This window comes from Salvelinus alpinus, chromosome 9, assembly GCF_045679555.1.
Source record: "Salvelinus alpinus chromosome 9, SLU_Salpinus.1, whole genome shotgun sequence".
Lineage (NCBI taxonomy): Eukaryota > Metazoa > Chordata > Actinopteri > Salmoniformes > Salmonidae > Salvelinus > Salvelinus alpinus.
Window position 1 is genome coordinate 49,821,821 of NC_092094.1, and position 25,575 is coordinate 49,847,395.

At 48.1% G+C, this 25,575-nt stretch overlaps 1 protein-coding gene across 2 annotated transcripts in view; it reads right to left on the reverse strand.

Annotated features, from left to right (window-relative positions):
* Positions 1-24,967, reverse strand: part of LOC139530280 (DENN domain-containing protein 5B-like) — a 49,104-nt gene extending 24,137 nt beyond the window's left edge. Inside the window, exons 1-5 of one of the 2 annotated variants that reach the window (XM_071326532.1) lie at positions 24,412-24,967; positions 9,061-9,170; positions 7,175-7,874; positions 6,858-7,045; positions 123-620 (exon numbers count right to left, since the gene is read on the reverse strand). In XM_071326532.1, coding sequence (XP_071182633.1) covers positions 123-620; positions 6,858-7,045; positions 7,175-7,874; positions 9,061-9,170; positions 24,412-24,523 — 1,608 coding nt within the window. In that variant the 5' untranslated portion in view covers positions 24,524-24,967. The remainder of the gene's footprint in view (positions 1-122; positions 621-6,857; positions 7,046-7,174; positions 7,875-9,060; positions 9,171-24,411) is intronic. The other variant, XM_071326531.1, reaches the window with a different exon arrangement.
* Positions 24,968-25,575: the final 608 nt, after the last annotated feature.

Genomic DNA, 25,575 nt, shown 5'->3' on the forward strand with positions numbered 1-25,575 from the left:
CTGAATGAGAGCTTCTTGTGAATGTATGTATGATTACTGACTGTGAAGGAGTAGCCTACGGATACAATGCGTGTCTATGGTATTCCTTCAGTGAGTGACTGTCGATCAATCTTCACCATTACCTTGTCAAAGTTGCTCGTTCCGTCACGGTTGCCTAGCCAGGACTCCAGGTCAGGAGCGCTGTGGATCACAAACTCTTCGTACCTCCCGAAAATGGCGGCGAAACGCCCGGCGAACACCTCCCTCAGCTGCACGTTCATCTTGGCCGCATTCAGTTCCTCCTCCTCCTCCTGGAACGCCCGTCCAAGGGTCTTTCCCCCCTCCACCCCTCCCTCTCCACACCTCCTTGCCAGTGCCTGCAGTCGTTCCAGCACGGCCAACTCCTCCCCTCCCAGGTTCCCATTGCGCCTGTCTTCCATCAGGTCCTCCAGGACGAGGCTGCTGAGGCAGGGGGGAGCGGCAGGGGCGGGGTTGGTGGTGGCGCCACCATGTGGCTGGAGGCCGAAACGTAGCAGCACCTCGTTCAGCTCCTGGATGAGCTCGGGCTGGTCTGGGAAGAGGGGCAGGTCCTCGGGTGGATCCACGCGGTGGTTGTCTATGTCCACAAAGCACAGGTTGGCCTGGAAGGGGGACAGATCAAATAACATGTTATTCGTCATGTACACAGTTTACAGCGGGTATAAAAAAGGTGCAGCGAAATGCTTGTTTCAAATCCCTCTCTTCCCCAGATCACTCTCTTTTCCTCATTTCGCCTACGTCTCATCTCTCCTTTCACCTCCTCTCTCTCTTTCCTCTCTAAAAACCCTGTCTCTCTTGGCATACTAGTTTCACGTAGCCTGGTCCCAGATCTCTTTGGGCTGTATAGTCAACCAGAACAATTGGAGTTGGCTAAACAGCAAAACAGATCTGGGACCAGGCCAAGTTCAAATCAAATTTTATTTGTCACATGCGCCGAATACAACCGGTGTAGACCTTACAGTAAAATGCCTACTTACAAGCCCTTAACCAACAATGCAGTTTTAAGAAAATCCCTAAAAAGTAAGAGATAAGAATAACAAATAATTAAAGAGCAGCAGTAAATAACAATAGCGGGGCTATATACAGGGGGTGCCGGTACAGAGTCAATGTGTCAATGTGCGGGGGCACCGGTGTCGATGTAGGTTGTCACCGGTGTCGATGTAGAGTTATTAAAGTGACTATACATAGGTAATAACAGAGAGTAGCAGCAGCATTGGGGGGGGGGGGGGTCTAGGTAGCAAATAGTCTAGGTAGCCATTTGATTAGCCGTTCAGGAGTCTTATGGGTTGGGGGTAGAAGCTGTTTATAGAAGCTTCTTGGAACTAGACTTGGCACTCTGGTACCGCTTGCCGTGCGGTAGCAGAGAGAACAGTCTATGACTAGGGTGGCTGGACTTTGACAATTTTTAGGGCCTTCCTCCGACACCGCCTGGTATAGAGGTCCTGGATGGCAGGAAGCTTGGCCCCGGTGATGTACTGGGCCGTACGCACTACCCTCTGTAGTGCCTTGATGCAACCAGTCAGGATGCTCTTGATGGTGCAGCTGTAAAACATTTTGAGGATCTGAGGACCCATGCCAAATCATTTCAGTCTCCTGAGGGGGAATAGGTTTTGTTGTGCCCTCTTCACAACTATCTTGGTGTGCTTGGACCATGTTAGTTTGTTGGTGATGTGGACGCCAAAGGAACTTGAAGCTCTCAACCTGCTCCACTACAGCCCCGTCGATGAGAATGGGGGCGTGCTCAGTCCTCCTTTTCCTGTAGTCCACAATCATCTCCTTTGTCTTGATCACGTTGAGGGAGAGGTTGTTGTCCTGGCACAAAACGGTCAAGTCTCTGAACTCCCTATAGGCTGTCCCGTCAGTGATCAGGCCTACCACTGTTGTGTCATCAGCAAACTTAATGATGGAGTTGGAGTCGTGCCTGGCCGTGCCATCATGAGTGAACAGGGAGTACAGGAGGGGACTGAGCACGCACCCCTGAGGGGCCTCCGTGTTGTGGATCAGCATGGCAGATGTGTTGTTGCCTACCCTTACCATCTGGGGCCGGCCTGTCAGGGAGTCCAGGATCCAGCTGCAGAAGGAGGTGTTTAGTCCCAGGGTCCTTAGCTTAGTGATGAGCTTTGAGGGCACTACGGTGTTGAACGCTGAGCTGTAGTCAATGAATAGCTTTCTCGCATAGGTGTTCCTGTTGTCCAGGTGGGAAAGGGCAGTGTGGAGTGCAATAGAGATTGCATCATCTGTGGATCTATTGGTGCGGTATGCAAATCGGAGTGGGTCTAGGGTTTCTGGGATAATAGTGTTGATGTGAGCAATGACCAGACTTTCAAAGCATTTCATGGCAACAGACGTGTTCTTGAGCACAGGAACTATGGTGGTCTGCTCAAAACATGTTGGTATTACAGACTCGGACAAGGAGAGGTTGAAAATGTCAGTGAAGACACTTGCCAGTCGGTCAGCGCTTGCTCGCAGTACACATCCTGGTAATCCGTCTGGCCCTGCGGCCTTGTGAATGTTGAACTGTTTAAAGGTCTTACTTACATCGGCTGCAGAGAGTGTGATCACACAGTCTTCCGGAACAGCTGGTGCTCTCATGCATGTTTCAGTGTTATTTGCATCGAAGCGAGCATTGAAGTAGTTTAGCTCGTCTGGTAGGCTCGTGTCACTGGGCAGCTCTCGGCTGTGCTTCCCTTTGTAGTCTGTAATGGTTTGCAAGCCCTGCCACATCCGATGAGCGTCAGAGCCAGTGTAGTACGATTCGATCTTAGTCCTGTATTGACGCTTTGCCTGTTTGATGGTTTGTCGGAGGGCATAGCGGGATTTCTTATAAGCTTCCGGGTTAGAATCCCGCACCTTGAAAGCGGCAGCTCTAGCCGTTAGCTCAGTGCGGATGTTGCCTGTAATCAATGGCTTCTGGTTAGGGTATGTACGCACAGTCACTGTGGGGACAACGTCCTCGATGCACTTATTGATAAAGCCGGTGACTGATGTGGTGTACTCCTCAATGCCATCGGAAGAATCCCGGAACATATTCCAGTCTATGTTAGAAAAACAGTCCTGTAGTTTAGCATCTGCTTCATCTGACCACTTTCTTTTAGACTGAGTCACTGGTGCTTCCTGCTTTAATTTTAGCTTGTAAGCAGGAATCTGGAGGATAGAGTTATGGTCAGATTTGCCAAATAGAGGGCGAGAGAGAGCTTTGTACGCGTCTCTCTGTGTGGAGTAAAGGTGGTCTAGTGGTCTAATTGTTTTCCCTCTGGTTGCACATTTAACACGCTGATAGAAATTAGGTGAAACTGTTTCACACACATCCCCTCGTTCACTGACAAAATGTTCGTCAATGCGGAAAACAGTCAGAGAAACGAGTCGACCTCTGGAGAGAAGCCTAGCAGGCACTGGCGTGACACAGACTATGTCAGAGACCGACACCATGAAATCCCGTAACAGCATCAACACTGTGCTCTGCTTAAGTGACACTCTGTTGGTCCAAATTCAGCACTGACATTATGCCATGGTCCAGTTTGTTTCCTAACTGCATGTGATGAGACAGATTCACACAGACCGCCGTTTGTTTACAGTTCTAGTTTAAGGGCCCACTCCTCAACTTAAAAAAAGACAGTGATATAGAACGGGCATGAACAATGGGTATCATTCATTGAAATGATCAAACACGTCTGTAAATATCAAAGAATGTGCCTTTCAAAAGTTCATAGGATTGAAGCATCGTCGCTCCACTTCTCACGGGAACGCTTGCAACGTAAACCACGCCCTCGCCTTCCCCCTCGGAGTATGTTGACCCAATTCACCACGACAAAATATGTTGACATCCCACTGTACTGTGACACATCAGCTAAATGCCATCAAAAGCTATGTGCTTTTTAAAAAGCCATGACTTTGGATAAGGATACAGATAAAACACACTTAATCCTGCTGGGAAAAAAGGGGGTTGTAGATAGATAGATATTTAATACACAGGATAGGGTCGGGATGCGTTCTACAATCTGCTAAGTGTGCATTCTATTGCTGCCTCCTGTGCCCCCCCCTACCCTCTCACATACATCCAGAAATACACTGTGCAATTCTTAAACCTTAATTATTCACGTTGTCTGATTTCTTTAGAAATGTGTTGCTCGGTGCCTTCCTCCTCCCACCTCTCTCTCTCTCTCTACTGATGTCTCCTGCTCCCTCTCTCTGGGCCAGCTCTTCCACTTCAAAGAAAACTCCTCATCTCTGTGTCCCAAATTGCACCCTACATAGGGAATAGGGTGCCATTTGGGACGCGTGCCCAGCGAAATGCTTATGCGACACGGCGTGATCTTTCGTAGAGGGATGGAGAATTGGATTTGGGGAGAGAAGGTAGAAGCGGAGGAGCTCGCCAGAGGAGCTATGTGAATTTCTATGTTCTCCAGCACCAGAGAGCTCGGGGGGTTATAATGCAACTAGAATAGGATGGATTAGTGCAGGCACTGCAAGAATGCAGCAAATGTTACAAAGCTCTTTTCACTGCCTGTTACATTGTGTAATGGAGTGCCTGTAATTAGAATGCACGTTACAGTGAACGTTACATTGTGTTCGAATGCTTGTTGGAATGTTTTTGCAAGGTCAGTGAATGCCTGCTAGAATGCCAGTCAGATTGTGTATCAAAATGCCTAGTAGAATGCTACAGAGAATGAACTATACTGAACAAAAATATAAACGCAAAGTGTTGGTCCCATGTTTCATGAGCTGAAATAAAAGATCCCAGAAATGTTCCATACGCACAAAAAGCTTATTTCTCAAACTTTTGGGGACAAATTTGTTTACATCCCTGTTAGTGAACATTTCTCCATCCGCCTGACAGGTGTGGCATATCAAGAAGATGATTAAACAGCATGATCATTACACAGGTGCACCTTGTGCTGGGGACAATAAAAGGCCACTCTAAAATGTGCAGTTTTTCACATAACACAATGCCACAGATGTCTCAAGTTTTGAGGGAGAGTGCAATTGGCATGCTGACAGCAGGAATGTCCACCAGAGCTGTTGCCAGATAATTTTATGTTCATTTCTCTACCATAATCTGCCTCCAACATAGTTTTCGAGAATTTGGCAGTACGTCCAACCAGCCTCACAACCGCAGACCACGTGTATGGCGTTGTGTGGGCAAGCGGTTTGCTGATGTCATCGTTGTGAACAGAGTGCCCCGTGGTGGTGGTTTATGGTATGGGCAGGCATAAGCTACAGACAATGAAGACAATTGCATTTTATAGATAGGCAATTTGAATGCACAGAGATGCTGTGTCGATATACTGAGGCCCGTTGTCGTGCCGATCATCCGCCGCCATCCCCTCATGTTTCAGCATGATAATGCATGGCACCATGTCACAAGGATCTGTACACAATCCAGCAACTTTGCACAGCCATTGAAGAGGAACGGGTCAACGTTCCACAGGCCACAATCAACAGCCTGATCAACTCTATGCAAACTAGATGTGTCACGCTGCACGAGGCAAATGGTGGTCACACCAGATACCGACTGGTTTTCTGATTTTTAAAGGTATCTGTGACCAACAGATGCATGTCTGTATTCCCAGTCATGTGAAATCCATAGATTAGGACCTACTGAATTTATTTAAATTGACTGATTTCCTCATATGAACTGTAACTCAGTAAAACCTTTGGAATAGTTGCATGTTGTGTTTCTATTTTTGTTCAGTATAGAACGCTTCAAAGTCTATGGTATAGCCAGGTGGTATAGCCAGGTGGTATAGCCAGGTGGTATAGCCAGTTGAATTGTAATTGAATAGTGGATTTAAAACTAACTAGGTGTGTGGATTCAGCAACCTCCCATTCTTATTAAAGAAATATGAACTTTGAACTACATGAGAACATCGTTTGTCCTACTGTACCTCCAGTTCTGGTCAACTTCAAAAGACTTTAAAATTGTTGCTCCCTCTTGGCCAGGTCGTACTTAAAGAAGAAATAACTTGACTGGTTAAATAAAGGCATTTTGGAGGGTCAAATTTTTTTTTTTTAAAGCCTCCGTTACATGCCTACAGTTCCAAACACAAAGCACTAAGCAGGCACATACAATAGATAGGGCTCTACCTGTGCAGAGCACATGCCCCTACGCCCTTCCAGTCTCCAAAGTGCCCTTTTGGGTGGTGGTATAATTCCCCCCAAAATGATATTTTTTGTACAAATGTTTTGGTCATTGTTGTTCAGAACCCACTGCCCGCAAGTCGTGGTCATGTTCGCCACCCCCCCATCCCGTCCGTTGGCTGCGCTCCGTAGCTCTCGCACGCCCGGTTGCGCCCGTTCTCCCCCCAGTCTGCCCTGTACTGAGATTGCACATGCCCGGTATCCAAACATGCATGGCTTGAGAGATGCGGTCACCGGTTAAATGTGTGCGTAGCTACCTAGTTTAAATATCAACAGTACTGCCACAGCGGCGTAACATTCGATTAACACTGCCTACATCGTGGTCAATATTAGGTCTGGTTGGCTGATACGCGCAGCAGCAGAGAGAGACAGAAACACAGAGGTAAATCTTAACCAGTCAAAGAAATGGAGCTAGCTAACTAGCAGGTTTACATCAATCAGCTGATAGCCCAACCCTTTTCTCCGATGTCAATCATATCATGTGACGATGAGTGTGTTCTTGCAGAAATAAATAGGCCTATGCTTAAAAAAATGTAACAATGTTCACTACAGAGGAATTTGGTATGTTAGGAAGTATGAAAGTATAATTTTTGCTCAAAATGAAACACACACCCCCCCCCCCCCCCCCTGAAAAAATGATACTTTGCCCCCGTGAAAGGTCTGTTTATGGCCCTGGTACTAAGTACATATCATTCAAATACCTCATGGGACAGATCCAGAGTGGAGCATTGGGAGAAATCCTTCCGTTGGATGCCCATCAAGTAGGGCACGGGGGCATCCAGGAGATGGTGCAGGGGCACGGGCAAGATGGGCAGGTAGACGTGCTGCCACTGGAATGGAAACAGTAGGTTGGTGATGCCCTCTGCCACCGTCATCAACCGCTGGTAGTCTGGAGACAGAGAGACGCATGATGGGAAATGAACAAGTGCACACTTTTGGGTTACATTTGAAAAATGATCGAAACAAAACCTAGACTGGTGATCTTTCAGAAAACGCTGCCTGGTCTTTTGGTCCTTACCCTGTGAGTAGAGCAGGACCTGGGTCTCCAGCAGCACGGAGGTGAGCAGCCTCACCATGTTCTCCACCCCCAGCAGGGAGAAGGCCTCTCCCAGGGGGTAGTCCCCCAGCGGGAGCTCCTCAGGGCCGGGCTGCTGGCACACGATAGGCCCCTGGACCCCGTGGAACCGGAGCGAACGACCGGGCGGCGGCACGGGCACCTCGTACAGGATGTTGTGGATGTAGCTCTCCAGCGGCAGTGGCGGGGCCGTGTGCGATGTCACCGCCTGGTGCAGCTGAGACAGGAAGTGGCGGGCGGCGTGCAGGAAGGGGAGGGGTGTGAGGAGGCAGAGGGCCTTGGAGGCGTACAGGGTGTCCCGGGCCGGCTGGAAGGAGCCCGCCACGCAGCCCAAACAAGCTGACAGGGGGCGCGCTGCCAGGGAGTCGGCATCCAACTCATCCAGGCTGCTCACCAGAGAGTCCGTGCTGGATGTGGAGGGGGAGGAAGATGACGAAGAGGAGGTGGAGTAGTGCTCCACATGGTGCATCTGATGAAGGGTCTGCATCGCCGTGGTGATCTGGGCACTCGTCACCGCTTCGTAGTAGGTGTGCACGAAGCCGTAGGAGCGCGTGCCGTCGTCCTGGGCGACCGTGAAGGAGTGGAAGTGGTGCTCGCGGCCGTCCACCTGACTACGGAACGACAGGCCGTGCGGCATGCAGAGCTTGGGATGAGAGAGAGAGAGAGAGATGAAGGAGGAAGATGGAGAACGAGAGATGAAGAAAGGAGAGAGAGGGTGAGGAGAGAGATATGAAGGGAGGAAGAGAGACATGGGAAGAGGAAGGAGGCGAGGAGGGGAGAAAAAGAGCGAGAGAGATGAGTGAGAGGATGGTGAATAGAATAGAGGTGGGAGAGATGTCGAAGGAAGAGCGAGTTGGGTGTTTTAGAGGACATAGCAGAGGAAAAAGGAAAATAAAGGGGGAGAGAGAGAGAGAGGAGAGGAAGACGAGGTAGAGGAAGGTAGAGGAAGAGTGGCAAACAATCTCAACTGCCTTCAATAGCATGTTCTTAAATCAAACACAAGTGACTATGGACAGGGATGAGAGGGCTCAAATCATTCTGAAGAGCTTTCATTCTGATAAACAACATTAAAGACTAGCGGATAAAAGGGCCCTTATTTGTGGAAAGAGACAGAGTGTGGCTCCATGAAAAGGCGCTCTGTCTGCTACAAAGTACTTTAGTGTGTGTAGGGAGACTACTCACAACAAGTTTGAACTTTTCACCAAAAACGACTCAAGTTTTTTTGGGGGGGGGGTTCATCTAAGTTAGTAGATTGTGTTGAGTTCCTGCCCTAACGCTTTTATCATCCAGACTTGTTTATACGAGAGTGTGCCATAAAAATAAACACTTAAAAACGGAAAAATATTCTCTCATTCGCATGAAAGATAAATGCATTATGGTACAGGAGAACAAAACGAAGACGTGACGGCACAGCACTTAAGGCTGTTGCAGTGCCAAACAATCAAACATTTGCCCAACCACTTTCAAATGGTTCAATTAACGCTAGTTAGCCACTTCCTTCGAACTGCCCGCAGAGCCATAATAATGGTCCACACCAGTTCATCTGACTCTGGGGAAGTAGATGAAGGGCTTCACTGCCAAAATCCCAAACTATCCCATCAACAAAACAATAGTGCACAAACAACAAATGTAAAGTCCTTTATTCTGTGTAAAATATGTGCACAACAGAAGCTATACTTTCTTGTAATGAATGCAAGAAATGAGGCCATTTTCACATGTTGGCACAACAACCATCTTTCCATAAAGGGCTAAAACAGCCAAAATGACATAAAGGAATGACTTAACCTTTTGCTAAGTTCTCTAAATGTATCCTAGCCCCACTCTCTTACCATGTTGACTGCATCTCTGTTGAAGGGACTCCTGTCTGTGCTCTCAGGGTAGTGGGCCAGAACCTTGGACTTGAAGGACCTCCGTAGGGGGCTCTGCTCAAAGCTCTCACCTAGGAAAGACAGAAAGGGGTTGAAAACGAGTGGCGGGGGAGAGAGAGAGAGAGAGAGGGTAGAGACAGACAGACGGAGAGAACGAGTATGTCAGCATTGCAATACTGGCACAGACAAATTCAGAGGGACAAGTGACCTTCATTCCCCCACTGAATTCTTAATAAGGGGACAGGGCGGAGAGCAACCCTGCGGTTACCAGACAGGGTCAGGATTTAATATCTGAGACAGCACAACGTTTTGCCCATCATCTGACATCAGCTAAAAACTCTATGTGTGTTGAATACCTTTAATGAGCCAGAAGTGAGATGGTAGAGGGGTGAGACAGACATGGTGAGACCAGAGATGGAAATTAAGTTAGCCGCTTGCCCGAGGCTAGTAATTTTCAGACCGGGCTAGTATAAAATGTAGAGAGGTGAGACAGAGTTGGGCAACAGCAGAGAGAAGAGATAGTAGAGGGGTGAGATATCAGTGAGACAGTAGTGATACAATAGATTTGTGACATTACTGAGACAGTAGAGCGGTAAAGCAGTAGAGAGGTAAGGCAGTAGAGGGGTAAGGCAGTAGAGGGGTAAGGCAGTAGAGAGGTAAGGCACTAGAGGGGTAAGGCAGTAGAGAGGTAAAGCAGTAGAGAGGTAAGGCAGTAGAAAGGTAAGGCAGTAGAGAGGTAAGGCACTAGAGGGGTAAGGCAGTAGAGGGGTAAGGCACTAGAGGGGTAAGGCAGTAGAGGGGTAAGGCAGTAGAGCGGTAAAGCAGTAGAGGGGTAAGGCAGTAGAGAGGTAAGGCAGTAGAGGGGTAAGGCACTAGAGGGGTAAGGCAGTAGAGGGGTAAGGCAGTAGAGAGGTAAGGCACTAGAGGGGTAAGGCAGTAGAGGGGTAAGGCAGTAGAGAGGTAAGGCAGTAGAGGGGTAAGGCAGTAGAGAGGTAAGGCAGTAGAGGGGTAAGGCAGTAGAGGGTTAAGGCAGTAGAGAGGTAAGGCACTAGAGGGGAAAGGCACTAGAGGGGTAAGGCAGTAGAGGGGTAAGGCACTAGAGGGGTAAGGCAGTAGAGGGGTAAGGCACTAGAGGGGTAAGGCAGTAGAGGGGTAAGGCAGTAGAGCGGTAAAGCAGTAGAGGGGTAAGGCAGTAGAGAGGTAAGGCAGTAGAGGGGTAAGGCAGTAGAGGGGTAAGGCAGTAGAGGGGTAAGGCAGTAGAGGGGTAAGGCAGTAGAGGGGTAAGGCAGTAGAGGGGTAAGGCACTAGAGGGGTAAGGCAGTAGAGGGGTAAGGCAGTAGAGAGGTAAGGCAGTAGAGGGGTAAGGCAGTAGAGGGTTAAGGCAGTAGAGAGGTAAGGTACTAGAGGGGAAAGGCACTAGAGGGGTAAGGCAGTAGAGGGGTAAGGCACTAGAGGGGTAAGGCAGTAGAGGGGTAAGGCAGTAGAGGGGTAAGGCAGTAGAGCGGTAAAGCAGTAGAGGGGTAAGGCAGTAGAGAGGTAAGGCAGTAGAGGGGTAAGGCAGTAGAGAGGTAAGGCAGTAGAGGGGTAAGGCAGTAGAGGGGTAAGGCAGTAGAGGGGTAAGGCAGTAGAGAGGTAAGGCACTAGAGGGGTAAGGCAGTAGAGGGGTAAGGCACTAGAGGGGTAAGGCAGTAGAGGGGTAAGGCAGTAGAGCGGTAAAGCAGTAGAGGGGTAAGGCAGTAGAGAGGTAAGGCAGTAGAGGGGTAAGGCACTAGAGGGGTAAGGCACTAGAGGGGTAAGGCACTAGAGGGGTAAGGCACTAGAGAGGTAAGGCACTAGAGGGGTAAGGCAGTAGAGGGGTAAGGCAGTAGAGGGGTAAGGCAGTAGAGGGGTAAGGCAGTAGAGAGGTAAGGCACTAGAGGGGTAAGGCAGTAGAGGGGTACGGCAGTAGAGAGGTAAGGCAGTAGAGGGGTAAGGCAGTAGAGGGTAAGGCACTAGAGGGGTAAGGCAGTAGAGGGGTAAGGCAGTAGAGGGGTAAGGCAGTAGAGAGGTAAGGCAGTAGAGAGGTAAGGCAGTAGAGAGGTAAGGCACTAGAGGGGTAAGGCAGTAGAGAGGTAAGGCACTAGAGGGGTAAGGCACTAGAGGGGTAAGGCAGTAGAGAGGTAAGGCAGTAAAGGGGTAAGGCAGTAGAGGGGTAAGGAAGTAGAGAGGTAAGGCACTAGAGGGGTAAGGCAGTAGAGGGGTAAGGCACTAGAGGGGTAAGGCAGTAGAGGGGTAAGGCAGTAGAGGGGTAAGGCAGTAGAGGGGTAAGGCAGTAGAGAGGTAAGGCAGTAGAGAGGTAAGGCACAAGAGAGGTAAGGTAGTAGAGGGGTAAGGCACTAGAGGGGTAAGGCAGTAGAGGGGTAAGGCAGTAGAGAGGTAAAGCAGTAGAGGGGTAAGGCACTAGAGGGGTAAGGCAGTAGAGGGGTAAGGCACTAGAGGGGTAAGGCACTAGAGCGGTAAAGCAGTAGAGGGGTAAGGCAGTAGAGAGGTAAGGCAGTAGAGGGGTAAGGCACTAGAGGGGTAAGGCACTAGAGGGGTAAGGCAGTAGAGGGGTAAGGCAGTAGAGAGGTAAGGCACTAGAGGGGTAAGGCAGTAGAGGGGTAAGGCACCAGAGGGGTAAGGCAGTAGAGGGGTAAGGCAGTAGAGAGGTAAGGCACTAGAGGGGTAAGGCAGTAGAGGGGTAAGGCAGTAGAAAGGTAAGGCAGTAGAGGGGTAAGGCAGTAGAGGGGTAAGGCACTAGAGGGGTAAGGCAGTAGAGGGGTAAGGCAGTAGAGGGGTAAGGCAGTAGAGAGGTAAGGCAGTAGAGAGGTAAGGCAGTAGAGAGGTAAGGCACTAGAGGGGTAAGGCAGTAGAGAGGTAAAGCAGTAGAGGGGTAAGGCACTAGAGGGGTAAGGCAGTAGAGAGGTAAGGCACTAGAGGGGTAAGGCAGTAGAGGGGTAAGGCAGTAGAGAGGTAAGGCAGTAAAGGGGTAAGGCAGTAGAGGGGTAAGGCAGTAGAGGGGTAAGGCAGTAGAGAGGTAAGGCAGTAGAGAGGTAAGGCAGTAGAGAGGTAAGGCAGTAGAGAGGTAAGGCACTAGAGGGGTAAGGCAGTAGAGAGGTAAAGCAGTAGAGGGGTAAGGCACTAGAGGGGTAAGGCAGTAGAGGGGTACGGCAGTAGAGAGGTAAAGCAGTAGAGGGGTAAGGCACTAGAGGGGTAAGGCAGTAGAGAGGTAAAGCAGTAGAGGGGTAAGGCACTAGAGGGGTAAGGCAGTAGAGGGGTAAGGCAGTAGAGAGGTAAAGCAGTAGAGGGGTAAGGCATTAGAGGGGTAAGGCAGTAGAGGAGTAAGGCAGTAGAGGGGTAAGGCAGTAGAGAGGTGAGACCGTTAGTGAGACAACAGAGAAGGGAGACAACAGGGGTGGTTCTGCAGTGAAGAGGGGAAGCCCTGCCAAGTCCAGACTTATGTAACGACCAACCCTGAGGAGCCTTCAAAGCAGCTACAGTGCCCTCATCCCATCACACTGCACCATCGTCAGAAAGTCAGATAGAGACAGAACAGGGGACATGTAGGGTTGTCATGATCCCAGCCATACTCTGAAGTATCGTGGCAAGGAGACAAAACATTAAGCTGACTTTCTGTTGTCACCCAGAGTCACTTTTGTTTATTTTTTGAAGCTATATCACACAGTATTTAACATAGAGCTGGTTTGTAAAAGACCATAAAGTTCAGTCTGCTTCATGAAAATCCAGTATCGTCGCGGTATTGCAATATTGGTATCGTGCCAACCCTAGGGGATAGGAGGGTTGATTTGGAGAGGGAGATACGTGAGGAAGGGTTAGAGGAGATGAGGGGGATTTGATTCAAGAATGATTCAAGATGTTGTAGAAGCAGGAGCAATGCACAGAATGCATCCCAACCCTCTGCAGGGTGACCCTAACTGTTTATGGTACGCGGACACAAGCTGAAACTGGGGCTTGATAGCAAAGAGGATCTTTGGTTTGGCTGGAAATAAGAAAACACACTACAGCGCACCATCCATGTCATAGTTTCAGCAAAGTGATTGGATGTTTTGTTGTTTGTGTAGCAGACTATCAAATGAAAAAAAATCCAGCTACATCCACAACCGTACTACATTTTCTGACACAGGTATGGTATGTGTACATGCACTGAAGGGAAGGAGAGAATTCAGTGACACACACTTCCCCTGACCTTGATGTATACCGTTGTCTGCCTGATGCATCTCCTGCCTCTCTCACTGTCCCCTGTGTCAACTGCCTGCTCCAATTACATACAGATAGCTCTCTCTCTCTCTCTCTCTGTGTGTGTGTGTGTGTGTGTGTGTGTGTGTGTGTGTGTGTGTGTGTGTGTGTGTGTGTGTGTGTGTGTGTGTGTGTGTGTGTGTGTGTGTGTGTGTGTCATGCAAGTCACTGGTGTGTACCAGCGTTGTGCGCCATCCAGAATTTAGGAATTGACTCCCATTCAACTCATGAGTTGAAATTCATATTGGCCACACCCCACATGATGTAGAATTTGAGTGACAGGAAGTCGAATTTAATTCAGTGCAATTCAAAGACATTCCACTCAGTCATAGAACATGAGTTTCATCGAGTCTGACAGGTCGCACGTCCAGATACCAAAGAATATATCACTTTTCTCTGCGAACAATGTTCATATGGCCAGCAGCATACCACCCTGCATACCACTGCTGGCTTGCTTCTGAAGCTAAGCAGGGTTGGTCCTGGTCAGTCCCTGGATGGGAGACCAGTTGCTGCTGGAAGTGGTGTTGGAGGGCCAGTAGGAGGCACTCTTTCCTCTGGTCTAAACAAAGATCCCAATGCCCCAGGGCAGTGATTGGGGACACTGCTCTGTGTAGGGTGCCGTCTTTCGGATGGGACGTTAAACGGGTGTCCTGACTCTCTGAGGTCATTAAAGATCCCATGGCACTTATCGTAAGAGTAGGGGTGTTAACCCCGGTGTCCTGGCTAAATTCCCAATCTGGCCCTCAACCATCACGGTCACCTAATAATCCCCAGTTTACAATTGGCTCATTCATCCCCCTCCTCTCCCCTGTAACTATTCCCCAGGTCGTTGCTGCAAATGAGAACGTGTTCTCAGTCAACTTACCTGGTAAAATAAAAAATATACTCTTTTAACCTTTGTGCTTAGAATAGCCAATTATATGTCCACCGACCATAATATTTGTGGTTCTCTTTTTGAAGGCTTTAGGGTCAACTTGAGGGTTAAACTTATGCATTCTGGGAAATGTTTTATTTTGATTAATGAAATAATGAAATAATGAAATATAACAACTTGGAATATTTGCATGGAAGTTGTTTTCATTCATTAAGAGTTTGTCCTGAAAATCAATTGTTTCAACAATATTTTACATGCATTTTTATATGTACAAGATGTATATTGTATAGACTAGACCTAATATAGAAGAGTCATTTACATTTTATTGAATTTGACTGAATTCAATTCCCTTTCATTCAAATTCAAATTGCAATTCTGCATCCTGTTTACTACTTCAATTCAAATTCAATTGGAATTGATGAGGCGTTCTCAATTCAATTCAGAATTGAGCACAACCCTGGAATGTACACTCAAACTACCTCATCTTTGAAGGAACACCATCATTCCCTAGAGTGCATCACTCTTCCCATTACTACCCTGCCTGGGATTTGGATGCACACATGCACACACACACACACATCCCTGCACTGTCAAAACACCCATGGACAATAACATGGTGATAAAGCAGGAAGAGCAACACTCGTGCTTAAAAACAACGCATCTTACAATCTAACGCTTGCTTTGACGCATATCCACTATCCACCCAGATTATAGTATTCCACCTACTTCTCCAATGACGCATGGAAAGCCGAGAACAGAAAGGATGCCGAAGGCAAGAAATGGATCACCCGAACTAAGAGGGTTGCTTTGCTTTGAAACAGGCTGGTGGGTGTGTAGTATGACTGCAGGCTCGTGGGTAGTATGAAAGCAGGCTGGTGGGTGGGTAGTATGAATGCAGGCTGGTGGGTGGGTAGTATGAATGCAGGCTGCTGGGTGGGTAGTATGAATGCAGGCTGCTGGGTGGGTAGTGAGAGCAGGCTGGTGGGTGGGTAGTATGAGAGCAGGCTGGTGGGTGGGTAGTATGAATGCAGGCTGGTGGGTGGGTAGTATGAATGCAGGCTGGTGGGTGGGTAGTATGAATGCAGGCTGGTGGGTGGGTAGTATGAGAGCAGGCTGGTGGGTGGGTAGTATGAAAGCAGGCTGGTGGGTGGGTAGTATGAGAGCAGGCTGGTGGGTGGGTAGTATGAATGCAGGCTGGTGGGTGGGTAGTATGAATGCAGGCTGGTGGGTGGGTAGTATGTGAGCAGGCTGGTGGGTGGGTAGTATGAGAGCAGGCTGGTGGGTGGGTAGTATGAATGCAAGCTGGTGGGTGGGTAGTATGAGAGCAGGCTGGTGGGTGGGTAGTATGAATGCAGGCTGGTGGGTGGGTAGTATGAGAGCAGGCTGGTGGGTGGGTAGTATGAATGCAGGCTGGTGGGTGGGTAGTATGAATGCAGGCTGGTGGGTGGGTAGTATGAATGCAGGCTGGTGGGTGGGTAGTATGAATGCAGGCTGGTGGGTGGGTAGTATGAATGCAGGCTGGTGGGTGGGTAGTATGAATGCAGGCTGGTGGGTGGGTAGTATGAATGCAGGCTGGTGGGTGGGTAGTATGAGAGCAGGCTGGTGGGTGGGTAGTATGAAAGCAGGCTGGTGGGTGGGTAGTATGAATGCAGGCTGGTGGGTGGGTAGTATGAGAGCAGGCTGGTGGGTGGGTAGTGAGAGCAGGCTGGTGGGTGGGTAGTATGAATGCAGGCTGGTGGGTGGGTAGTATGAAAGCAGGCTGGTGGGTGGGTAGTATGAATGCAGGCTGGTGGGTGGGTAGTATGAAAGCAGGCTGGTGGGTGGGTAGTATGAAAGCAGGCTGGTGGGTGGGTAGTATGAATGCAGGCTGATGGGTGGGTAGTATGAAAGCAGGCTGGTGGGTGGGTAGTATGAAAGCAGGCTGGTGGGTGGGTAGTGAGAGCAGGCTGGTGGGTGGGTAGTATGAAAGCAGGCTGGTGGGTGGGTAGTATGAAAGCAGGCTGGTGGGTGGGTAGTATGAATGCAGGCTGGTGGGTGGGTAGTGAGAGCAGGCTGGTGGGTGGGTAGTATGAAAGCAGGCTGGTGGGTGGGTAGTGTGAAAGCAGGCTGGTGGGTGGGTAGTGAGAGCAGGCTGGTGGGTGGGTAGTGAGAGCAGGCTGGTGGGTGGGTAGTGAGAGCAGGCTGGTGGGTGGGTAGTGAGAGGAGGCTGGTGGGTGGGTAGTATGAAAGCAGGCTGGTGGGTGGGTAGTGAAAGCAGGCTGGGTCCTATTCACTAAAACATCCTGATCGTTCTTATTTCTCTCAGATATAGGACAGACACTTCAGAACAAACTTCCTTTAGATGTTTTTGAGGGGTGTCACGAATCCCGCCGAAGATGGTGCCTCTTCCTCTGCGGGCGGTGCTCGGCGGTCGTCGTCACCGGCCTACTAGCGGCCATCGATTCTTTTCCTTTTGTTTCTGTTAGTTTGGGCTGATTGGGTGCACCTGTTTTGAGTTTAGTTTTGTGGGTAGGCTATTTAAGGGCAGTAGGCCCGCTGGCTTTTGTGCGGGCTTGTTATTCTGTTTGTGGTGTTTGTATTCGTGTGGATTTTGTCCTTGTTTATTTGTGGACTGGATGTTGACGCGCCCTTTTGTTATGTGGCGTAGCCGTCTCGTTTATATTCTATTTTGGAATATTAAAGTATATCCACTTGCTCGAAGCTACCCTGCTCTCTGCGCCTGACTCCTTCATTCACCATTGGAAACGTAACAAGGGGGGACTATCTGTTGTTCCATGTAATGAATATGTTATTGGGCTAATAGCAGTAAGGCCAAATATTTTTTTTATATATATATACACTTCAAGGGGTCTTAACATTCCAAATCAAATAGCAAAATGATCCTTGGTATGATCTTAAAACAACTCCATATAGCTTAGTAGCTCGGCCCCAGTTATGTACTGGGCTGTCCGCACTATCCTTTGCAGAGCTGTGCGGTCAAGGGCGGTGCAATTGCCAAACCAAGCGGTGATGCAGCCAGTCACATGCCAAATCTTTTCAGCCTCCTGCGGGGGAAACCCTCATTTACGTTTTGCTATGGTGTGCACTATTGAAAACGACCCTGGTGGGTGGGAGCCATTGTACGAATGCGATGTTATGAGAACAGGGCAGCTAATGTTGGATATCGGCGTGATAAGGAAGTGAATCAGAGCTGGTATCAAAAGAACTCAACAGTGACACTATCTTGCTGAGCATTCTACCATACTGGTCCTCTATTTGTATTATAATCAAGGTACATGACATGCAGAGATAAAATCAAAATCAAATTTTATTTGTCACACGCGCCGAATACAACAAGTGTAGACCTTACTGTGAAATGCCTACTTTACAAGCCCTTAACCAACAGTGTAGCTCAAGAGATGTGACAAACACTAAGACCACACTGTGACGCGTTATCTACCAAGCCTTGATCTTCCTCAGGGCAACAAAAAAAAGGAAAGGGAGGGAGAAACCAGAAGAGCCTTGAGCCTAGCCGTCGAGAAGAGAGGGACGTCTGGCTGCCAAGGTCGCCATTTCCGCCGGCATTAAGTTTGCCGGGGCCTTGGAGAGGAAGTCAGTCGCTACATTTCATTAGCTGACCCAGTTAGGTAGGTTCACATTCACACACACACACACACACACACACACACACACACACACACACACACACACACACACACACACACACACACACACACACACACACACACACACACACACACACACACACACACACACACACACACACACACACACACAGCCATGAGGCAACATCAAACATCTGTGCGAAATTCACAGGAGGCTGGTGAGGGGAAGATGGCTCCAGAGCCCGTCCTACCCAATTAAGGTGCTGCCAGCCACCTGTGGTCAAATCTCTATTCACTCCGTGCCTGGGAATGGGTTTCACTGCTCATGTCCATTCACTGAACCTGTTCTTGGAAGGTCTCACCGGGACGCATTTTAAACAATAAGCACTTGAAATGAACAGTCCACTGGTGAATGAATGGTACACTGTTGTTTTTGAGCTGTTTAGTGTCAGAGATGGAAGTCAAATATTAGGAAGTTGCTGACCACATTAAAGACAAAAGGTAGAGAGAGAGATAATGGTAGGAGGTGAAAGGGTTCAAGAGACAGAAAGAGAAGAGGGATATGGGAAAAAAGAGAGGGAGCTAACAGGAGAGATGGTGAAGCAGGGAGGGGGAGGGGAGGTTGGCTTGTTTTGGTGCTGCGGATGAAAGATTAAAAAATGGGGCCTCGGTTAGGCTGTGCGACTATCAGAATCATCATTGCCCGAGCTAGACATCTCCCACACAGCACTGTGTAATCAGCTCAGCTCACTCCAGAGACAACCACAACAGATCTGCTGGCCATGTTAAAACACTACAAACATGCATTTATCCTACCTAGAAGTAACACCATCGGATAGGTGAAAGCAAAATTCTACTATGTACATGTAGGCTAACACCAATTCTGCCATGACGGATCAGTGATTACTCAGAGGAAGGAAGGAGGAACAGTAGAAAGAATTAAGACGGCAGTTCCTTCGCGTTGGAACAGGCCTTTAGTCTCACGGTTCCACTCCAGGGACTGAAACGTCTCTCTGTCTCTGAGACACTGCTGCAAATCTCAACATCACAGGATCCCTCTTCAAGCATGGCTAGATTTCGGGGAGTTCAGTCAGTCACATCAGTTCTCAGGACAGGAAGAGGACGACGCCATTTTATGCAACATATAACCCTTTCATTGTCAAACCTGAGTCTGGTTCAGTAGGCCCACTTACGGAAAGAAAACAATCAAAATGGGGAGGCACTACCAGACCTTGTCCAATAAGAAACTCTTGACTTGGTTTACTGTTGCGAAACATTTCAAAACATGTTGCTATGGGGTGCCCTAATGAACATTGCTGATTGGATCACAGGATGACATCTGGTTTTCATTGGTCTATAGCGTTGGTGATGTTAAAGAAGAGTACAAACGCATACAATTTCATTGGATGCCAGTAGGCATTCTGTAAAAATCCCCCAATTTTCTCATACAGTAGATACGCAGACGAACAGAGGAGTGATCCGAAACCTAAAAGACAAAGAGGCCTATGATAAAGCAGCTGACATTTCACGATTGATCCATATTTAAAATGGGTGATTAACAGTCGTACGCAGAGTCCCATCCTTCAACACGGACAGATTGAAACAGGGATGACTGACTATATAAAGAGCGACGTAATTTCATCTTCGCCCAACTCAATTGCCCCACCACATTCAATTCATCACACGCTCGGACGAGTAGAGGAGAAGGAGAGAGACGGAGGTGGGTAGAGCGATAAAAAGACAGAATGACAACTGGCTTTCATTCAAGGAGCAGACACTCTGTCTCAATTATAAGAATCTCCTATGGTCTTCGTCTCCTGAATAAATGTAGTGGTTTGCTGAACTATGCTTGGTGAAATGATATGCAACACTGCCCCCACACTGGAGAACTTGCATGATGGATTTAGCTCAGAGGGATAACGCATTCACGAGAATGGGCGACTCGGGTTTGATCATTAATTGGTTACAGAAGCAACCAAGAGTTCATGTGAGGTCGAAACCGACTGTACAAGCATAACCACCAGCTTTTCAATGTGACTGAATATAGCCTAATAGGACTTCAGTAGGTCTTTTTACAATACAGCCAACAGGAGCTAAGTCCATCCTTGTCTTCCGTCACACAAACTAATCACAGGCTGCGTTCATGATCACTTTAAGCAAGGTTGTAATATGCTCTAAAAATCAAAACTTCCCTTAACACCTGTTCAATGTCTATTCTGCAAAAAGCCTTTTCCAATCCAGCAATATCACATGTTCCAAACCGGACGACAGTCCGGCGTCCCTGAACAGCCCACTGTGGGGTTCCCTCTCCGACACTAATGTCCTTCCGTGTGACAGTCAGCCGGCCGGGAGCAGCCGGGAGGTGAAACCACGGCGATCCGGCATTCCAGCTAGGAACGTCATGTAACATTTGATTAGGGCTGCAGAAACACAAGTGGCATCTATTGAGAGGCCAACAAGAGCAGATTGTCTCTCTGCAGCCTCTCTCCAATTACACACATGACATCTCTCAAAAAACACATTCACCATCGACAGACACACACACCCCTCAAAGGAACACACATTTGTTCACCGACACAAACACACCTCTCAGAAAACACCATCCACAGACACACACACACACACACACACGAGGATGGCCTGCTGTTACATAAGCAGATTGGTGAAGGCCAGATTGCAGAACCCTGTCTCACCCAGCAGGGAGCAGAACCCTGTCTCACCCAGCAGGGAGCAGAACCCTGTCTCACCCAGCAGGGAGCAGAACCCTGTCTCACCCAGCAGGGAGCAGAACCCTGTCTCACCCAGCAGGGAGCAGAACCCTGTCCCACCCAGCAGGGAACAGAACCCTGTCTCACCCAGCAGGGAGCAGAACCCTGTCTCACCCAGCAGGGAGCAGAACCCTGTCTCACCCAGCAGGGAGCAGAACCCTGTCCCACCCAGCAGGGAGCAGAACACTGTCCCACCCAGCAGGGAGCAGAACCCTGTCCCACCCAGCAGGGAGCAGAACCCTGTCTCACCCAGCAGGGAGCAGAACTATGTTCCACCCAGCAGGGAGCAGAACCCTGTCTCACCCAGCAGGGAGCAGAACCCTGTCCCATCCAGCAGGGAACCGAACCATGTCCCACCCAGCAGGGAGCAGAACCCTGTCCCACCCAGCAGGGAGCAGAACCATGTCCCACCCAGCAGGGAGCAGAACCATGTCTCACCCAGCAGGGAACAGAACCCTGTCCCACCCAGCAGGGAGCAGAACCCTGTCCCACCCAGCAGGGAGCAGAACCCTGTCCCACCCAGCAGGGAGCAGAACCCTGTCTCACCCAGCAGGGAGCAGAACCCTGTCTCACCCAGCAGGGAGCAGAACCCTGTCTCACCCAGCAGGGAGCAGAACCCTGTCCCACCCAGCAGGGAACAGAACCCTGTCTCACCCAGCAGGGAGCAGAACCCTGTCTCACCCAGCAGGGAGCAGAACCCTGTCCCACCCAGCAGGGAGCAGAACCCTGTCCCACCCAGCAGGGAGCAGAACCATGTCCCACCCAGCAGGGAACCTGCTATCACTACTGTCCTTACTTGGAAACGCTACACCAAGACACACACGCCTACCTCGAAAAAACACATTTATCGAAACACACACACACACACTATAACTAATAACAGTAATACTGAGTTCTGTCCTTTCCTTTCCCTGCATGGTCTGGATAACGTGATCCTCAGTGAGTAGGGGGGCTGTTGTGAATGTGAAGGGGGGTAAGGATGGGGTTTTTCATTTTCATAGCCTGAGACAAAGCACTAGGCTAGCTAGGCTGCATGACGACAGTCACAGAGGGATAAATGTGTCCGGTTACCACCCCGCAATGTTCCCTGTGGACGTATTCTACATTCTACAGAGAATATTCTGCCTTTGATACTCCCTCCCCTGTCATTCTCCCCCAACTCCACAAGGAAAACAGAATACAGGGTGTGTGTGTGTGTGTGTGTGTGTGTGTGTGTGTGTGTGTGTGTGTGTGTGTGTGTGTGTGTGTGTGTGTGTGTGTGTGTGTTTTCTCTGTGATTTAACAATGACAGAGAGGAAGTGGGAAGATGGTTCAAATTGTTTTCTTCTAAATAGAACACACACATGGACACATGCATATGTGCACGCGCACGCACGCACGCATGCACACACACTTCCTTGCCTCCTCCTCACCGGGGACATAGTATGGAGATTCCAATATACAAGAGCCGGCAATATACCAGTTACACACCATAGGCCAGGGACTCTCTAGAAGTGGCCACTCCCTCTCAGGTTTCAGGCAAGACAGCATCACCGTGGCTGACTGTAATCTGGTTGAGTGTGCATCCACCCTGTTCCAGCTACAGAAGAGTGCAGATCAGAATAAACATGTCTGAGATGTTAATTCACTTGTTTATCCCTGTGTGTAGGCTACTCTGCAGCAGCATCAACACGAGTGAGCGGGAGTGGAATAATATACATGGTTGGTATCCGCCTTTCTCCGCTAATAAATGCAGAACATGTTTCACGTAAATAAAGTGATTTTGTGTCTTTTATAGCGATGGTGGTAAACGGCACTACACAAGTTGAAAAGAAGTCAAGAATTGATGGACGTCATTGTTTTTGCAGCGGAACTATTTCTGGGTCTAAAATATTTAACATCAGATGAACTACATGGAATACTGTATCGTGCGATCCCACCCTCTCGGGCCCCAGAGCCTGAGTTGGGTATTTGAGTTTTCAAATGACTGAAGTAATGGGAATATATGTTATTTATACAAATTGTGTTAATTATTTTTGTAGTTTGTGGAGTCTAATGTTCATTTCCCCTACTCCGTCACGCAAATACTTTTTTTGTGAGTTTTTTCACCACCGTTCGGTTGGTAAATGTTTCCACTAGTCACTGATATCTTTACAGTTAATGTTACTTCATAGCCTTTTAGCTATTTTACACAGCATTTTATGTCATATAGCTAGATAGCTAGCTACGTTTTTAAGCGAGCTTTTCAATCGGCATCTCTCCCCCTGTTTTCAGTCACAGGTGGGGACTGGATTAGGTGTGAGCAGTGCAAGAGGTGGGCTCATGAGTTGTACTCCAATTTTCCTGGGGATAGCTTTATTTGTGACCTATGTACAAATTATAATCATGCTGTTGCAGAGCATAAGAGAGTTTCCACATCAATTTTACACTGAGTTTTAGTTTTATTAGTTATATTCCATTCCAATTAATCTTTTTTTTATGAATTAAAGACAACTATTGAAAACCTTTCGCTCCTGAATGTCATTTTAAAGACTGCTTGGATTTAAAATCTTGCATTATGGCCTCCCGAGTGGTGCAGTGGTCTAAGGCAGTGCTAGCTGTGCCACTAGAGATCCTGGTTTGAGTCCAGGCTCTGTCGCAGCCGGCCGTGACTGGGAGACCCATGGGGCAGCGCACAATTGGCCCAGCGTCGTCTGGGTTAGGGGAGGGTTTGGCCGGCAGGGATGTCCTTGTACCATTGCGCACTAGCGACTCCTGTGGCGGGCTGGGCGCAATGCACGCTGACGCAGTAGCCAGGTGCATGGTGTTTCCTCTGACACATTGGTGCGGCTAGCTTCCAGGCTAAGCAGGCATTGTGTCAAGAAGCAGTGTGGCCTGGCTGGGTTGTGTTTCGGAGGATGAATGGGCTCTCAACCTTCACCTCTCCCAAGTCCGTACGGGAGGTGCAAGACTGTAACTACCAATTGGATACCACGAAAAATATATATAAAATCTTGCATTATTCAAATAATGTTTTGTGCAATTGTACATAATGGATTGTAAGGAAAAGGATCAACAAAGAAAATGTATGTACAGGTGAGTTAAAAAGAGGGACTTAACATCAAATCCCCTCATAGTGTGGATATTAATGGTGACATCTGCAACACATATTTTATTAAAATAATTAAAATAAGATAATGAAAAGATAAGTCTAGTCATTACTTACAAAATCATTTCTAAATAAAACTCATTAAATTGATTTTAAGACACTTCTGTGAAACCCTATGGCATAATCTCCTACCGGGGTTACCCCGATACTTTAAAAAACACCCCTTTCCTAAAAACAACATTTCATAAAATAACAACAACAAAAAAGTGTAAACTGTAGCCATTTGTTTTCCTTTATAGTTTATTCATCTAAGTATGACCTTCATCCACATACCAATTTTCTTCCAAACATTGCTTTTTGTGTCAGAAATTAGACATTGTTGTTAGGGGGGGGCTAGTTACCCCATAGTACCCAACTAGGGGCTTCATATGCACTCAGCTGTGACTGTGACAACAATAAACACCGCTCCCCGTCTCATCTGTTTCCCCGACGTTGTCTCACGAGATGGAACCGCACTTCTCACATGACACTGGACTTGCTGCCAGACACAAATAAAAACCTCTCGAATGTCACCCAATCACTTTGATAAATAAATTGATCAATCAATCAATTTAAGATCTCTCGGCGTTTTCGCCTTTAATTGCGTAAGCTAATTCTTAAGTTTAAGATACATTTTTTTCTTCTATTAATTAGGCAATTATCAATCAACAACAGAATATTTACCTGCTAATTCTTCGGGTTCTAGACCAGTCTCCGTGTCCAATCCACACACCACGAAGTAGTGGGCGAAGCGGCACGAAGCCGAGCCTGTGCCCGAAGTAACCCCGCTCATCATCGGTTTAGATATGCTACTCGGTTCGTCTCTAATTCATACTCTGGACCTCCATCCTGTAGCCTATACGCAGGGCAAATTAGGACACGCTGTAGTCTAGACAGTGTGCTAATGTCCGTTTTAATCAAACGAACACCGTGTATTCTTTTCGGGATGAAATTGTCCTTTCTGTATGTTCTCCGTCCACGGTCGGCAGTCAGCCTAGTGTCAGCCCGAAATGAATGTGTTGTGTAGGAGGCAGCCTACCTCATTGTGTGAGAACTGAGAGAGCGAGAGAGAGCGAGAGAAAATCTCATAAAATGTTCTCATCAGGTATATTCAGATTCACATTTAAGCTGGCCAGATGATGACTAATGTTTGATGTGATCTAATTATGACAATGAAGCTCATTAAAATCCCCATACAATTAAAATAGGTAATTGTGCTGTGCAAAAACAGGAGCACAGTCATCGTCAGTGCTGGGTGATGAGTAGTGCTCTTTAAAGGGCCTTGTTCGAATACTACAGACATACATCCTTACTTCCTTGAAGTTGGATTGGTGTTGGTTGAGTTCTATATGGAACCCTAAAGCTAGGCATACATTAGACTAGGACTAAAATCTTGACATCTTTGGAGCACTCACATTATGCAAAGTGTCTGCATAATCTGGGAATCCTGAAGTCTGCAACCTGTGTGCTCATATTACACGAATTTGCTCCAATTTCGACCTGTCTAGACCCCTCTCTGGTCTTGCGATTTCCAGATGTGTCGTAGCGCTAAGTGTAATCATTACCCCTTCTTCTCTGTGGCTGTAACTGAGCGACTGCATACAAGTTGCACAAGTCGCATGGTGGCACCCCCATTATGAGCGCAAGACCCATAATCGCATGTCTTTGACCTGCTCATTTTATGTGACCTACGCAGTGGCGATTTAGCATGTAAATCTTGGTGGGGCAAACTCCCCCCCCAAAATGTTATAGATGCATGTCAGCAAAGCCACTACACAACACTAAACAATATATTAATTGCACTATAATGGTGACAAACAGTGCCCACAAACTGTTAGGGCCTACATA